Source organism: Aythya marila (genome assembly GCF_965140915.1).
Source record: "Aythya marila genome assembly, chromosome: W".
Lineage (NCBI taxonomy): Eukaryota > Metazoa > Chordata > Aves > Anseriformes > Anatidae > Aythya > Aythya marila.
Genome location: NC_139081.1, coordinates 8,810,546 through 8,828,334, shown reverse-complemented (window position 1 = coordinate 8,828,334; position 17,789 = coordinate 8,810,546). Strand labels below are relative to the sequence as shown.

Here is a 17,789-nt window from a genome sequence, read left to right as displayed (position 1 = left end):
CTTTCTTGCCCTTCTCTAAAATTGGCGCAACATTTGCCAGCTTCCAGTCTACTGGGACCTCTCCAGATTCCCAAGACCATTGAAAAATAATTGAGAGAGGTCCTGTGATGACGTCAGCCAGCTATCTAAGTACCCTGGGATGAGTCCCATCCGGACCCATGGACTTGTATGGATCCAGGTGGAGCAGCAAATCCCACACACATTCAGGGTTGGCTGGGAGTTTATCATTCCCACCATCACGGTCCTCCAGCTCAGGGTACCCAGGGTCCCAAAGTCCATCATCGGCATTGAAGACGGAGGCAAAGAAGGCATTAAACGTCTCTGCTTTGCCTATGTCCTTGTTTATGAGGTGACCATCCCCATCAAGTAGGGAACCTATGTTTTCTCTGGTCCTCCTTTTTCTGTTCACATATTTAAAAAAAAAAATAAATTATCATCTCCCACAGAGACGATAAATAAATAAGAGAGAAATAAATAAATAAGCTAGCACTTGAATTCCTCAATAAAACAAATACAAAAGGATTTCTAATTAGCTGTCCTGCTAATTCCTGTCTGAACTCCAAGTCATTCTCCCTCTCAAAAATTTGATTTTTCTACTTGTAAAAAGGGGATAACAAGGTCAGCCTTTGTAATCTAGTTCACAATCAATAGATGAAAAACACTGTTTATAAGCTATGATATAGAGCTCAGAAAGGCAAATTCAGTACGACAGAAGACAATGCTTGCCCAACAGCTCCTATTCCAAATAGTCTGTAAACAAAGAATAATGAAGTAAATTAGGATTTATATTATCTCTTTGTTTCCAGTTCAAATTCCAAAGCAACATTCATAGAGACTACACTGTATTTTTTAAATAGAAAGGTTTTAAAATAGTTAAAAGTTTACCTCTTTGCCTTTAGTATCTCCATTTTCAATCCATTCAACAGTTACACTTTCATTATCTTCATTTAGGGATGTTACCATAGCTTGGTGAATTCGGCCTAGAAAGGAAACACAAATGAATATTTATTAATCAGATGAAATTCCAGAAGTTATTTGAATTGCTGTATGCAGAGAGGCAGGAAGAAGAAGGTTAAAAAAAAAAAAAAAGGGAATAAATAAAAGATGGTTCCTGGCCACATACTGTAAACTGGCATAGATGTGATCCATTAGCTGAGGCTCTAATGAAAGAGTGCCCAAGTGAAAAAAATCAAGAAACAGAAAATTGAGTGGTATGTAAGAAAAATACCATGTGAAATCCATGCCACTTAAAAACTCTTTTTTTTTTCTTTTTTTTTCTTTTTTTTTTTTTTGTCAGAAGTTTTGATAACATTTCCAAGACCACTATTCTTTCATGGACAGGAAAGTTTACTGTGGTGTGCTCTACAAAGGCTTTTTTGTCTCCTTTCTAGGACAATACAACATTAAATGTCCTGACATAGGAGTAAATCTCCCTAAAATTATATTCAGTTGGTAATTCAGCTAAAACTAAATTTCCTGCAACAATAATAAAAATCATCACTTTATCAAACACCACTAGCATAAATTCTTAGAATCCCATTGCTAAGACTTCTCCAGTGAAAGACATCAAGCCAGCAAGCCCCCATAAAGAAGAACAAACCCAGTAAACTTCCAGTAGGAGTACAGATTTTCCTTACTAAATATGAAGTATAATTTATTTTTTAAAATATCCTCTATCACACTTTATCGTATTTTCTAGGCATGGTAGCAAGGAGTGATTAGATGAGCAGAGCAGCCATGTGCTGACACAAAAAGATCAAGATCCAAGTGTCACAGTGAGTTCACATCCATGCTTTGCACTAATACCAAAAACTAGACTTTCTGAAGAATACAAGTCCAATAGAACTGCTCCTCTGATACTCTATTTTAAGGAGCCATAGCACAAGCAATCCCTTACGTCATTGCATTTCAGAGGGAAACATGCATGATATGGTAGAAATGAACTTTAAATAATGTTTTATTTGTATCAACTCCCAAAAAGGGAAATATATATATATATATATATAAAAAACTCTTATATATATAAAACTGTCTTTATCTCAACCCACAGGATTCATTTTTTGTCTGATTCTCTCCCCCCATCCTAGAGAGGGAGGAGGAGCGAATGGCTATGTGGTACTTAGCTGCCGGCTGGGTTAAACCACACCAGTTGCTTTTGGCACCCAGCATGGGGATCGAAAGGTTGAGATAAAAGATCTGACCAGAGCATGTTAAAACAAAAATTTTATAAGCGTTACATCAGTTTAATAGTTGTTAATCACAATGCTGATTTTTGTGATCTCAGGTCTGCTGTGCCTGTTTTCCAAACTGAGTTATATAGCACATTACTTTGTGTATGTGTTCCCTCTTGTGCTGCTTGACTTCAGCAAGGCTTTTGATACCGTTTCCCACAGCATTCTCCTCAAGAAACTGGCTGCTCGTGGCTTGGACTGGCATGCGCTTTGTTGGGTTAAAAACTGGCTGGATAGCCGGGCCCAAAGAGTTGTGGTGGAGTCAAATCCATTTGGAGGCCAGTCAGTAGTGGCATCCCCCAGTGCTCAGTGCCGGGGCCGGTCCTCTTTAATATCTTCATCGATGATCTGGACGAGGGCATTGAGTGCACCCTCAGTAAGTTTGCAGATGACACCAAGCTATGCACGTGTGTCGATCTGCTTGAGTGTAGAAAGGCTCTGCAGGAGGATATAGATAGGCTGGACCGATGAGCTGAGGCCAACTGTATGAAGTTCAACGAGGCCAAGTGCCGGGTCCTGCACCTGGGGTGCAATAACCCCAAGCAGAGCTACAGACTGGGAGATGAGTGGCTGGAAAGCTGCCTGGCGGAGAAGGACCTGGGAATATTGGTTGATAGTCAGCTGAATGTGAGCCAGCAGTGTGCTCAGGTGGCCAAGAAGGCCAATGGCATCCTGGCTTGTATAAGAAGCAGTGTGGCCAGCAGGTCTAGGGAAGTGATTGTCCCCCTGTACTCAGCTCTGGTGAGGCCGCACCTCGAGTACTGTGTTCAGTTTTGGGCCCCTCGCTACAAGAAGGACATGGAGGTGCTCGAGCGAGTCCAGAGAAGGGCGACGAAGCTGGTGAGGGGTCTGGAGAACAAGTCTTACGAGGAGCAGCTGAGGGAGCTGGGCTTGTTCAGCCTGGAGAAGAGGAGGCTCAGGGGTGACCTTATTGCTCTCTACAGATACCTTAAATAAGGCTGCAGTGAGGTGGGGATTGGTCTGTTCTCCCACGTGCCTGGTGACAGGACAAGGGGGAACGGGCTAAAGTTGCGCCAGGGTAGTTTTAGGTTGGATGTTAGGAAGAACTTCTTTACCGAAAGGGTTGTTAGGCATTGGAACAGGCTGCCCAGGGAAGTGGTGGAGTCACCATCCCTGGAGGTCTTTAAAAGACGTTTAGATATAGAGTTTAATGATGTGGTTTAGTGGAGGACTTCTTAGTGTTAGGTCAGAGGTTGAACTCGATGATCTTGAGGTCTCTCCCACACTTGAAATTCTTTGATTCTGTGATGTATACATTGCTTCCACTGGACACCTGTTTAAGTATGAAACCCATCTTGGTCTGTATCTACCTGTCATTGTCTAGGTCTCCTCCACCTTGCATCTTCTGGAGAAACTGACTGCTCATGGCTTGGACAGTTGTACAGTTCACTGGGTAAAAGAATGGCTGGACAGCCCCGCTCAAAGAGTCATAGTGAATGGAGTTCAATCCAGTTTGCAGACGGTCACCAGTGGTGTTCCCCAGGGCTCAGCACTGGGGACAGTTTGTTTAAAATTTTTATCAGTGATCTGAATGAGGTGATCAAGTGCACCCTCAGTAAATTTGGAGATTATACCAAGTTGGACAGGATTGTCAATCTGCTTGAGGGTAGGAAGGCTTTGCAAAAGGATCTGAATAGGCTAGATTGATGGGCTGAGTCCAATTGCATGACATTCAACAAGGCTAAATGCTGGGTGCTGCACTTGTGTCACAACAGCCCAATCCAGTGATATAGGCTCATGGAAGAGTGGATGGAAAGTTGCCCAGCAGAAAAGGACCTGGGGGTGCTGGTCGATAGACAGATGAACATGAGCCAGCAGTGTGACCAGGTGGCCAAGAAGGCCAATGGCCTCCTGACTAGGGAAGTGATTGTCCCTCTGTACGTGGCACTGGTGAGACTGCACCTTGAATACTGTGTTCAGTTTTGGGCCCCTCACTACAAGAAGGGTATATTGGATTTCCGTGGCAAGGGTTTGGTAGCGGGGGGCTGAAGGGGTGGCCTCTGTGAGAAGAGTCCAGAAGCTGCCCCATGTTAGATAAGAGCCAGTTCCAGCCAGCTCCAAAAGGGACCTGTCGCTGGCCAGAGCTGAGACAATGAGCAATGCTGGTTACGCCTCTGTGAGAGCATATTTAAGAAAGGGAAAAACTGCTGTGCAACAGCAGCTGGGAGAGAGAGGAGTGAGAAACAGCCCTGCAGACACCAAGGTCAGTGCAGAAGGATGGCAGGAGGTGCTCCGGGTGCTGGAGCAGAAGTTCTCCTGCGGCCCATGGAGGGGACCTGAGAGAGGTAGCTGTTCAGGCCTCTGGCTGCAGGGAGTGCAGCCAGACCGCCTGTTTTCAGGTGGAAGGTCTGCTCGTCATGGTGGCTGAGCTCAAGGAAGAGGTGGAGAGACTGAGAAGCAGCAGGGTGTGTGAGCAGAAGATGGACTGGTGGAGTAATTCCCTGGTGTGCCAGAGGGAAGGGTGCTGGGGAGATGCCCCCTAGAGGATGGTGGAACCCCTGCCCTGTCGCTATCAGGCAGAGGGAGAGGACCAAAAAGACAAGGAGGGTTGGAAGCAAGTCCCAGTTCAGCGTCGCAGGCAACCCCCCTCCCTCCCTTCCTACTTTGCTTCCCCAGGTGCCCCTCCATAATAGGTTTGAGGCCCTGGATCTTGAAGGAGAGGTAGGTGAGGATGTGGTGGAAGGCCTGCCACGAGGTCACATCAGAAGAGGCAGCTGACACCATGCCTCAAGACCACCTCCAAAAATAAAGAAAGAAGGGTAATTGTAGTAGGAGATTCCCTTCTGAGAGGAACAAAGGGCCCAATATGCAGAATTGACCCTCATCAAAGAGAAATCTGTAGTCTAACTAGAGCCCAGATCAAGGTTATCACCAGGACACTCCCCAACCTGGTGTGCTCAACAGAGTACTACCCACTACTGATCTTCCAGATAGGTGGGGAGGAAGCTGCATCCTGCAGTCTGAGGGGAATGAAGAAAGACTTCAAGGCCTTGGGACGGTTGGTGAAAGAGTCTGGAGCACAAGTCATTTTCTCTTCCCTCCTTCCATTCTGGGGTGATGACGTGGGACAGAATAGAAGGATCCGGTCCATAAATGATTGGCTATGTGACTGGTGCTACAGACAGGGATTTGGGTTCTTTGATAATGGCTGGTTTTATGAGACACCAGGCCTGACAGTAGTATGCGAGAAAGATTTATCTCACAGGGGCAAAAGGGTTCTGGGACAGGAATTAGCATGGCTCATTTGGAAAGCTTTAAACTAGATCCGAAGGGGGAGGGGGTTGTAGCTGGGCTTGCACTGGTGGGGCAGTGCCCTAGCAGTGATGAAGACCAGGAGGCCTCCCACCCCCTAAGGTGAAATTGGCGTGCTCAGCTTGCTCCCTGAAGTGCCTGCACACCAATGCATGTAGCATGGGGAATAAGCAGAAGGAGTTAGAAATCTGTGTTCGGTCAGGAGACTATGATCTAGTGGCAATTACAGAGACATGGTGAGACAGCTCACATGATTGGAATGTGGTCATGGATGGGTATGTCCTGCTCAGGAAAGACAGGCCAGCAAGGTGAGGTGGCAGAGTTGCTCTTTATGTGAGAGAGCAACTACAATGTATTGAGTACTGTCCGGGGCGGATGAAGAGCGAGTTAAGAGTCTGTGGGTGAGAATTAAGGGGCAGGCTGGCATGGGGGATGCTGTTGTGGGTGTCTATTACAGGCCACCTGTTGTGGTTTAACTCGGTCGGCAGCTACACACCACACAGCCGTTTGCTCACCCTCCCCCCTCCCTCTCTGGGATGGGGGAGAGAAATGGGAAAGTGAAGCCTGTGAGTTGAGATAAAGACAGTTTATTAAGACAGGAAAATAATAATAACAATAATAATAATAACAATAATGATGATAATAGTACTACTAATAATAATGTGTACAAAACAAGTGATGCACAATGCAATTGCTCACCACCCGCTGACCGATGCCCAGCCCAACCCTGAGCAGTCCGGCCCTCCTTCCCCCCGGCTAGCCACCCCTATATATTGTTTAGCATTGTGGGAGGAAATGTGGGGGGAGGACTGGGAGGGACCGTGGGCGGAACAAAGGGTCACGGGGATCCGGGGCAGTCGCGTGTATGGGTATAAGAAGCTATGCTCTGCAGCAATAAATTGGCACTTGAGCTAGACACGTGCGTGTCTGTCTCTGGTGTCCCTGCTTGGGGAGCAGGCGTCCAGGCAGCCAATCGATGTTGTCTCTCGGGCTGGGGTAGCACGGAGAGAGGCAACAAGCATGACATCAGATGGTATGGAATACCCCTTTGGCTAGTTTGGGTCAGCTGCTCTGGGTCTGTCCTGTAGGAGAGGAGCGCTGCTGGATCTTGTTCTCACTAACAAGGAGGGGCTGGTTGAAGCATTGACGGTTGAGGGCAGCCTTGGTTGCAGCGACCATGATATGGTGGAGTTCAGGATCTCATGTGGCAGGAACAGAGTACCAAGCAGAATTGCAACCCTGGACTTCAGTACGGCCAACTTTGGCCTTTTCAAGCAATTGCTAGGGGGAATCCCATGGGACAAGGTACTTGAAGGAAAAGGGGCCCAAGATAGCTGGTTATTGTTCGAGGACTGCTTCTTCCGAGCTCAAGAACAAAGAGCTTTCTGAAACGCCCAATCCCCAAATCAACCCAAGTTGTCTCATCCACCCATTGTTTCAAACTTCTGATTTAGCTATTTCAGTCATAATTTGGTAGTTCTCCAAAGTTCTCCAAAGTAATCCAAAGTTTTATACAAACCAAACCTTTTAGGGCCTGCTGAGGGACAGAAAGGAAGAAAAACCTTAACTGGTATCCCAAATTATCTCACATAACAACACAAGAAAGAGATGTATATTTTTAGCATTTCTTTTATTGTAAAGGCTGCCTAATCTTTCACACCAAGTTAAACCTAAGCAAAAAGAGAGGCTGCAAGGGTCAGGGAAGGTACCAGCAAATATGTGCAGTCTAATGTAGCATTCAGAGGGACAGACTGACTAAAACTCAAATGAAAGTACAGCAAACACAGGGACTCATGAAGCAGCTGGCACCCTAAGCAGCAGTGTTTTCACATCTGCAGCACTTATCTTACTGTGAACATTACATTACACAACCATTTTTATCCTCTGTGCTTGTCCTTTCCCCAAGAATAAGATTCAATTCTCTACTAAAAAAGGTCAAGTAGTATTTTACTTATTAAAAAGAAAAAAAAAAAAAAAAAGAAGAAGAAAAAAACCCAGACCTCTCCCCCTTTCTTTGGATCCTTTCCTCTAGCACTTGCAAGTTTTTATTTCTCTGAGCCGTATTTTTTCCCGAATAAATGCTGCCATTTCTGCTTCTTGAACAGCACTCTCTCAGCACGCCTCAGCCCTACCCCCAAACACAGTGAGAGCAGTCTGGATCCTCACTTCTGGACTTCTGGTACCCACCATGTCAATGTTGGTGCTTATGCTGCAAGTAAACTTGCTTAGGGCAAGTAAACGGTAGCATGAACACAACCACTATTTACACTGTGCTCATTCCATACAATACCCAACATGCACGATGAGCACAGTTCTCACCTTCCTCTGTGTGCATCAGCATAGATTTGGAAAAAAACAGATGTAGGGGCAGGAACCACAGCCATGCCCTCCCTGCTGCACACAGACCTTCCTCCTTTCCTCCGCACCCAAACAATGTTGCATAAGCACATCCTGCCCTTGGGACCATGCCCTAATTCTGCTGGTGATTGTGTTGAAGCAGACTCAGTCAGCATGGCATTCCTGCACTTCACTTCTTTGGAAATACTCTTTAGATGAGCATTTTTGTGCAAGTTTTCTTTGTGCGAAGTCCTCAGTACACCTCTCAATGTATTTTTCTGCAGCTAATAACCTCTAGTGACTTAATTTTGTGTAAGAACACTGTTGTAGAACTGTTTTAATTAGCTTTCTGGGTTGTTAGCAAAATAGCAAGAGACCACTTTTTTTTTTTTTTTTTTTTTTTCCTGTAGCAGTGCCACTTCTGCCATTGCTGCAATGCTGGGTCTGCAAGAACACAAAATTTTTTTCATCACTGTGGAAACTGGCAAACTCATCAAGCTTACACTGGTACAATCTTCTGCTACTGTTTTAAGGCTTGGCCCAGATGTCAATCTGGAATCAAAGGAAAAGTGATATATGAAAAATGTAAGTTTAGAGAAACGTATTCTTGTGCTGGGTCTGGCTGGAATGTTAACTTTCCCTGCAGCAGCCCATACAGTGCTGTGCTCTGCACTTGTAGCTGGAACAGCAGTGTTATCACACCAGTGTTGTGTCTACTGCTGAGCAGTGCTGGCACAGCATCAGGCCTCTCTCTAACCCTCCTAGGGGGTGGGCAAAAAGTGAGAAGAGAAACATCACCAGGGCAGCTGACCTAAACCAACCAAAGGGATATTCCATACCATGTGATGTCACACTCAGCAATAAAAGGTGGAAACAGGAAGAAGAGGGGAGGGATGGGCTCTCGTGAAAACGTCAGTCCTCCTCCCGAACACCGGCTACGTGTGTTGAGGCCCTGTTTCAAGGATGTGATCAAGCATCGCTCATTTGTGGGAAGCAGAGAGTAATTTCTTTCCTCTGCACTTCCACATAGCCTTCATTTGTTTTATTTGTTTGTTTTCCTCCCTTTTTTCCCTTTCCCCCTCCCTTTTCCCCTTTCCCTTTTTATTTCCCTTTAGTTAAATTGTTTAGTTCATAATAATCTTTCTTTAATTATTATTATTATTATTATTTCCCTTTAATTAAATTATCCTTATCTCAACCAGTGAGTTGTTTTTTGCTTTACTTCTTCCCCTCCTCATCTAAGGAGGGGGAGTGAGAGAGCGGTTGTGGTGTTGAGCTGTCCAGCACGGTAAAACCACCACAATTCTATAAAATATTATTATAATCATTAGCATGTCAACAGATTTGACAAATTTTGAAGAAAAACACTGTTTACAGCTGAAACGTGTCACTCTATATTAGTTACAGAGCAGTCATATATCATATTACCTGCTCCTGTCTTGTATTATTTTTCACACAGAACAAATAATAATTAAAAAAAAAAACAACACAGGTTTAATCTTTGCCATGACTAGTGAAAGGAGATCAAAGTGGGCTGATGAATGAACAGAAAATACCGAATCCTCTCGCACAGTAAGCCAGCAGCATGTGGGGTGGTTTTACCTTGCTAGGCAACTGAACTCCACCACAATCGCTCTCTCACCACTATATTTAGCATTGGTGCATCCTCACCTTGAATATTGTGTACAGTTCTGGGCCCCACAATACAAAAAGGTACTTGAAAGCATCCAGAGGAGGGCAACAAATCTGGTAAAAGGTATGGAAGGCATGCCTTATGAGGAGAGGCTGAGGACACTTAGGTTGTTTAGTCTGCAGAAAAGAAGGCTAAGAGGTGACCACATTGCTCTCTACAACTTCCTATGGAGGGGATGTAGAGAGGGAGGTGTTGGTCTCTTCTCCCTGGTAACTGATGACAGGATGCATGAGAATGGCATAAAGCTGTGCCAGAGGAGGTTCAGACTGGACATTTCTTTCTGTGAGGGTGGTCAAACACTGGAACAGGCTTCCTAGAGAGGTGGTTGATGCCCCATCAAAAAACATCATAAAACATCAGCATGTTATCAGCACTCTTCTCATCCTAAGACAAAACATAGCATTCTACCAGCTACTAGGAAGAAAATTAACTCTGTCCTAACTGAAATCAGGACAACACTAAACTGGGAGGAGTGGCTGACGTGCCGGAAGGCTGTGCTGCCATCTGGTGGGACCTCGACAGGTTGTATAATTGGGCAGGGACAAATTTAATGAAATATGATGGCAAGTGTGGAGTCCTGCATCTGGGCAAGAACAACCCCAGACATCAGTATAAGTTGGGGACTGCCCTACTGGAGAGCAGTGAAGGAGAGAGGGACCTGGGTTTCCTGGTGCACAGAGGGATGACCATGAGCCAGCACTGTGCACTTGTGGCCAAGAAGTCCAATGTCATCCTGGGCTGTATTAGAAGAGATGTGGTTAGTAGATCGAGAGAGGTTCTCCTCACCTTCTACTCTGCCCTAGTAAAACCACATCTAGAATATTGTGTCCAGCTCTGGGCCCCTCAGTTCAAGAAGAATAGGGAACTGCTTGAGAGAGTCAAGCGCAGAGCCACAAGGATGATTAAGGGAGTGGACCATCTCCCTTATGAGGAAAGGCTGAGGGAGCTGGGTCTCTTTAGCTTGGAGAAGAGAAGTCTGAGGGGTGACCTCATTAATGTTTATAAATATATGAAGTTTGAGTGTCAGGAGAATGGAGCCAGGCTCTTCTCAGTGGCATCCAATGATAGGACAAGGGGCAATGGGTGCAAGCTGGAACATAGGAGGTTCTGCTTAAATATGAGACTTTTTTTTTTTTTTATGGTGAGGGTGACAGAACACTGGAACAGGCTGCCCAGGGGGGTTGTGGAGTCTCCTTCTCTAGAAAGTTTCAAAACCCGCCTGGAGGTGTTCCTGTGTGTCATGATTTAGGTGTTCCTGCTCCGGCAGGGGGATTGGACTAGATGATCTTTCAAGGTCCCTTCCAATCCCTAATATTCTGTGATTCATTGCTGCTAGCCTGAATTATCTGTAAGGGATAATAATCAGAGGGGCGAACCACACCAGGAAGTTTCCTGGTAATGTCCCTGGCCTGGGCCCCAGGGAGGCAGCAGAGTTCCCTATGGGTAGGGTCTGGCTGACATATGGGGCACTCTGTTCCCCTCAGAAGGGAGTCGCCTACGACAATGTTGTGGTTTAACCTGGCCAGCAGCTAAGCACCACACAGTCATTTGCTCACCCTCCCCCCTCCCTCCCTGGGATGGGGGAAAGAATCAGAAAGAAATGAAAGCTTGTGGGTTGAAATAAAGACAGTATATTAGGACAGAAAAGAAAGGAAAATAATAATAATAATGATAATAGTGGTACTACTAATAATGTGTACCAAGAAGTGATGCCCAGCCTGTCCCCGAGCTGGCAGTCCCTCCAAACACATTTCATCCTAAATCCCAAACACAGCACCATACCAGCTACTAGGAGGAAAATTAATTCTATCCTAGCCAAAACCAGGACAGACCTTTCTTTCCTTCTTGGTGGAGGAAGTCTTGAGGTGTGGAGTTGACTTCCTATCCCTAAACAACCTCCTGTGTGGACCTTCCCCATCACCTACCCATCCCTCAAGCTCCAGGGCCTCGAACCTATTGTGGAAGGGCACCTGGGGAGGTGAGGAGGGTAGGGAGGGGGCTCAGCTGTGACGCCAAGCAGGGACCTGTTTCCATTCTTCTCCATCTCTCAGATCTCCTCCCTCTGCCTGACAGCGACAGGTCAGGGAATCCCCCACTATTTGGGGTGTATCACCACAGTGTCTTTCTCTCAGATATGGCAGGGTGTTGCTCCACCAGTCTAACTCCTGCTCACACTCCCTGATAGTCCTTAATCTCTCCTCTTAGAAGTGCTTGTCAAGCCACTGTCCATTATTTATGTGCAGTCCTGGCTATCAGGGGAAGTCCCAGTTGACTGGCGGCTAGCAAATGTGACGTCCATCTACAAGAAGGGCCAGAAGGAGAAAATGGGAAACTATAGGCCTGTCAGTCGGACCTCGATGCCAGGGAAGCTCATGGAGCACATTATCTTGAGTGTCATCAAGCAGCACTTACAGGACAACCAGGTGATCAGGCCCAGTCAGCATGGGTTTATCAACGGTGGGTCCTGCTTGATGAACCTGGTCTCCTTCTACAACGAGGTGACATGCTCAGTAGACAAGGGAAAGGCTGTGGATGTGGTCTACCTAAACTTCAGTAAGGCTTTTGACACTGTTTCCCACAGCATTCTCCTGGAGAAACTGGCTGCTCAAGGATTGGATGGGTGTACACTTCATTGGATTAAAAACTGGCTGGGTGGCCAGGCCCAAACAGACATGGTGAATGGAGTTAAACCCAGTTAGAGGCCGGTCACTAGTGGTGTCCCCCAGGGCTCAGTACTGGGGCCAGTTCTCTTCAATATCGTTATTGATGGTCTGGACAAGGGGATCGAGTGCACCCTCAGCAAGTTTGCAGACACTTGCAGATGATGTGAGTGTTGATCTGCTTGAGAGTAGGAAGGGTCTACAGAGGGAACTGGATAGGCTGGACTGATGGGCTGAGGCCAGCTGTATGACGTTCAACAAGGCTAAGTACTGGGTCCTGCACTTGGGGCACAATAACCCCATGCAATGCTACAGCCTGGGGGAAGAGTGGCTGGAAAGCTGCCTGGCAGAAAGGGATCTGGGGGTATTGGTTAATAGCTGGCTGAATATGGGACAGCAGTGTGCTCAGGTGGCCAAGAAGGCCATCAGCATCCTGGCTTGTATCAGAAATCGCATGGCCAGCTGGACTAGTGATGAGGGGAATAGACTCAAGTTGTGCCAGGGGACGTTTAGGTTGGATATTAGGAGAAATTTGTTTATTGCACGGGTTGTGCTGCATCGGAATAGGTTACCCAGGGTAGTGGTTGAGTCACGATCTTTGGAGGTCTTCAAGAAACATGTAGATGTAAAACTTAGTAGCATGGTTTAGAGGTGTGCTTGTCAGTACTAGATTAAAAGTTGGACTAGATGATCTTAGAGGTCTTTTCCAACCTGAATGATTCTATGATTCTATGAAAAGTGCAATTTCAGAATTGCTGTAATTTGGCAGCGAGTGTTGCAGTGTGGTCTTGTATGTCAAATGCTGCACCTCATCCTGGTTGCCAGTGTTGGAAAAGGAGATATTTTGACTGAAACAGATACAGATAGGTTCACCATTTCTGTACAGGTGTCTTTGTACAAGCTATAGAAGAAAGCATGGAGTACTAAATGACTGTGAACACATGATCTGGAAAAAAGTTTGTGTATGTTGAGAGTGACTTTGTAGTGCAACTCTCTCGGATGAACAGCAGAGGTGCACAGCCTAATAACATAAAGGTGAAATGTGTTCAGTTTATTAAAGGGTTTTATATGGGACTTACTGTAAGTATGTATTAGATATGATGCTTCCTTCCAAGTATCTTTTTCTTCAGCTAAATTATATGTGGAGAACTTGGCTGGTCTTAAAAATGATAGGATGGCTGGCATGGTACACCTGAGATAACTATCCGATAAATATCTAAATAATGCAGCTGTTAGGCATTGTGATGTGATATTTCTTTATGAATTGAGTTTCTTGAGGAACAAGTCTCCTATTTCATACTGACATCTGCATGTAAGGAATGTTTCAGCAATTCATGTCAATAGAGAGCTTGAAGGGTAAACCTTGAGTCTCTGATATCTGGGAGGGGTTCAGAATAACTGCTAACTATTATGGCTATTGCACGGGACACTATGCAAGTCTCTGATATCTGGCCAACAGATTAAGGAGAAGGGGAAAGCTGAAGGATGACTAAAAGACAAAGCTTGCATGCAACACTGCACAAGTCTCTGACATCTGGCCAAGATGGACAAAGGAGAAGGACAAGGAAAAAGCCTGGGAGGAAGACTACGAGCCTTCAGCATGAAGGAAATAATAATAGTAATAATAATAGAATGTACAAAGAAAGTGATGCACAGTGCAATTGTTCACCACCCACTGACCAATGCCTAACCCGTCCCCGAGCAGCAGTCCCCCCACCCTGGCCAGCCACCCGATATTAATTGTACTGCATGATGTCAGATGGTATGGAATACCCCTTTGGCCAGTTTGGGCCAGCTGTCCTGGTTCTGTCTTGACTGCATCCTGTAGGAGGGACCCTATGTTGGAGAAGGGGAGCGGGTGACCATGAAGGAGCGGCAGATGACCAAGTGTTATGGACTGACTGACTGATGTTAATATGATGGTGGATTGGTACATTACCTAAAATTCTTTTACACGGTTATCCTGGTTTTGTCATTGAGGTACTGGAATGGTCTTTTTTCTTTTCTTTTCTTTTCTTTTCTTTTCTTTTCTTTTCTTTTCTTTTCTTTTCTTTTCTTTTCTTTTCTTTTCTTTTCTTTTCTTTTCTTTTCTTTTCTTTTCTTTTCTTTTCTTTTCTTTTCTTTTCGCTGGGGAGTGCAAGGGGGAGTGGAGGCTGGATGCTCCTCAAGAAGGAAGTCTTAAAGGTGCAGGGGTGCAGGATCAGGCTGTCCCTGTGTGCTGTAAGATGAGCCAGCGGGGAAGAAGACTGGTGTGGCTGAACAGGAAATTTTTGCTGAGTGTCCGAGAGAAAAAGAGAGTTTATTTCTGGTGGAAGAAAGGGCAGGCAATTTGGGGAGAGTACAAGGAAGTTGCCAGCATATGCAGAGAAATAAATCAGGAAGGCTAAAGCCCAGCATGAGCTCAACTTTGCCAATATGGTAAAAGATAGCAAAAAATACTTTTATAACTTTATTAACGGTAAGAGGAGGGCCAAGGAGAATCTCCATCCTTTACTGGACAGAGGTGAACATGACTACTGAGGATAAGGAAAAGGCTGAGGTTCTTAATACCTTCTTTACATCTGTCTTTACTAGTCAGACCACTTATCATTGGGGTACTCGGCCTCCAAACCTGGAAGTCTGGGATGGGGAGCAGAAGAAAGCCCCCCACAGTTCAGGTGGAAGCAGTTAGAGACCTGCTATTCCACCTGGATTGTCACAAGTCCATGGGGCAAGATGGGATGCACCCGAGGGAGCTGAGGGAGTTGGCAGATGTGATTGCCGAGCCGCTTTCCATCACCTATCTGCGGTCATAGTCAACCGGAGAGGTCCCAGATGACTGGAGACTTGCTAATATGATGCCAATCTATCAGAAGGGTCGTAAGGAGGACCTGGGGAACTACAGGCCTGTCAGCCTGACCTCGGTGCCAGGAAAGGTGATGGAACAGGTCATCTTGAATGCAATCACACAGCATATGCGGGACATCTGGGGGATCAGGCCCAATCAGCATGGGTTCATGAAAGGCAAGTCCTGCCTGACCAATCTCATCTCCTTCTACGACCAGGTGACCTGGCTTGGTGGATGAGGCTGTTGACGTAGTCTACCTGGACTTCAGCAAGGCCTTTGATATGGTCTCTCACGGTATTCTCCTGGAGAAGCTGGAAGCCCATGGCTTGGACAGGTACACTCTTTGCTGCATTAAAAACTGGCTGGAAGGCCAGGCCCAGAGAGTAGTGGTGAATGGAGTGAAATCCAGCTGGTGATGGGTCACTAGTGGTGATCCTCAGGGGTTGGTGTTGGGGCCCATCCTCTTTAGTATCTTTATTGATGATTTGGATGGAGAGAGTGGAGTGCAACCTCAGTAAGTTTGCAGATGACACCAAGTTGGGGAGAAATGTTGATCTGCTGGAGGGTAGGAAGGCCCTGCAGAGGGACCTGGACAGGTTGGATCGATGGGCAGAGGCCAATGGGATGAGGTTCAACATGGCTAAGTGCCGGGTCCTGCACTTTGGTCACAACAACCCCATGCAATGCTACAGGCTTGGGGCAGAGTGGCTGGAAAGCTGTGCAGAGGAAAAGGATCTGGGCATGTTGGTCGATGCTTGCCTGAATATGAGCCAGCAGTGTGCCCACGTGGCCAAGAAGGCCAAGGGCATCCTGGCTTATATCAGGAATACTGTAACCAACAGTATCAGGGAGGTGATTGTCCTCTTGTATTCTGCTCTGGTGAGGCCACACCTTGAGTACTGTGTTCAGCTTTAGGCCCCTCACTACAAGAAAGACATTGAGGTCCTGGAGTGTGTCCAGAGAAGGGCTATGAAGCTGGTGAAGGGTCTAGAGAACAAGTCTTATGAGGAGCAGCTGAAGGAACTGGTTTTTTTTTGTTTTTGTTTTTTTTTTAGTCTGGAGAAGAGAAGGCTCAGGGGAGACCTTATTGCTCTCTACTACTACCTGAAAGGAAGTTGTGGGGATCTGGGGGTCAGCCTCTTTTCACAGATAACCGGTGATAGGACCAGAGGAAATGGCCTCAAGTTGCGCCAGGGGATGTTTATGTAGGAAATTTGGAGCCATTTCTTCTCAGAAAGAGGCATTGGAACCAGTTGCCCAGGGAGGTGGTAGAGTCACCGTCCCTGGGGGTGTTCAAGGAAAGGTTGTACATGGTGCTTAGGAACATGGTTTAGTGGGTGACATTGGTGGTAGGGGGATGGTTGGACCAGATGATCTTGGAGGTCTTTTCCAACCTTAATGATTCTATGATTCCACCATCTCCCTCAGAATCCTTGGGTGGATCACATTCGGCCCCATCGACTTGCATACATCCAAGAAGTTTATCAGGTCACTAACCATTTCCTTGTGGATTATGAGGGCTTTATTCTGCACCTGGTCCCTATCTACCACCTCAGGGGTCTAAGTACCTGGAGAACAACTGGTCTTGCTGATAAAGACTGAGGCAAAGAAGGCATGAAGTACCTCAGCCTTTTCCTCATCACTTGTCACTATGTTTCCCCCCACATCCAATAAAGGATGGAGATTTTCCCTTTGCCTCTTCACACTGGTGGTCCACAATTGTTTGGTAATTAACTAGAATATCAGGATTTTTCTCCTGTCATTTATGGTTTATGATCTCCCAGTTTGAAGCAAAAGCATGTGTACTTTGTACCATTATGTTTTACCCTGGATTATTCCATCTTTCATATTTTTCCCGCGTGATATAAATCTCCATAGAGATGGTACTCCCACTCTAGTATAGTAATAAAGTTTCCCAAGGACAATGTTACTTTTTGTGTTATGACCAGGAATGAATAACTACAATGGATGGAAAAAAAATAGCCATCCAGTGCCAAAGCAGTTTGTCCTGGTTTCAGTTAGAACAGAATTAATTTTCTTCCTAGTAGCTGGTGGAATGCTGTGTTTTGGCTTAGGATGAGAAGAGTGCTGATAACACCCCGATGGTTTAATTGTTGCAGAGCAGTGCTTATACCAAGCCAAGGACACCTCAGCCTTTTGCTCTGTCCTGCCAACAGGCAGGCTGGGGGTGCAGTAAGAGCTGGGAGGGGACAGACCCAGGACAGGTGACCCGAACTAGCCAAAGGGGTATTCCATACCATCTGACGTCATGCTAAACAATATATAGGGGTGGCTAGCCGGGGGAGGGGGGCCGGACTGCTCGGGGTTAAGCTGGGCATCGGTCAGCGGGTGGTGAGCAATTGCATTGTGCATCACTTGTTTGTACATATTATTATTAGTAGTACTATTATCATCATTGTATTATTATTATTATTATTATTATTATTATTTTCCTGTCTTATTAAACTGTCTTTATCTCAACTCACGGGCTTCACTTTCCATTTCTCTCCCCCGTCCCAGAGAGGGAGGGGGGAGGGTGAGCGAACGGCTGCGTGGTGTTTAGCTGCCAGCCGGGTTAAACCACGACACAGTTCCCAGAAAGTACACTATTAAGTAAAAATCATTAGGTACACCACTATGACCACATCAGGGACATAACTCATGGGGATACTTGAGCACTGGAACAGGTTGCCCAGAGATGTTGTGGAGTCTCCCTCCTTGGAGCTATTCAAAAGCTGTCTGGACATGGTCCTGGGCAACTTGCTATA

At 45.9% G+C, this 17,789-nt stretch overlaps 2 protein-coding genes across 4 annotated transcripts in view; one reads left to right on the top strand and one right to left on the bottom strand.

The window, feature by feature from the left end:
• Positions 1 to 17,789, top strand: part of LOC309889474 (very low-density lipoprotein receptor-like) — a gene marked incomplete at both ends in the record, with an annotated part of 519,757 nt that overhangs the window by 346,221 nt on the left and 155,747 nt on the right. The gene's annotated exons all lie outside the window — the stretch shown is intronic.
• LOC309889430 (kinesin-like protein KIF2A) overlaps positions 1 to 17,789 on the bottom strand; it is a gene marked incomplete at both ends in the record, with an annotated part of 127,001 nt that overhangs the window by 76,135 nt on the left and 33,077 nt on the right. For all 3 annotated transcript variants that reach the window (XM_082782265.1, XM_082782266.1, XM_082782267.1), the window contains one exon: positions 886 to 980. In XM_082782265.1, the coding sequence (XP_082638391.1) occupies positions 886 to 980 (95 nt within the window). The remainder of the gene's footprint in view (positions 1 to 885; positions 981 to 17,789) is intronic.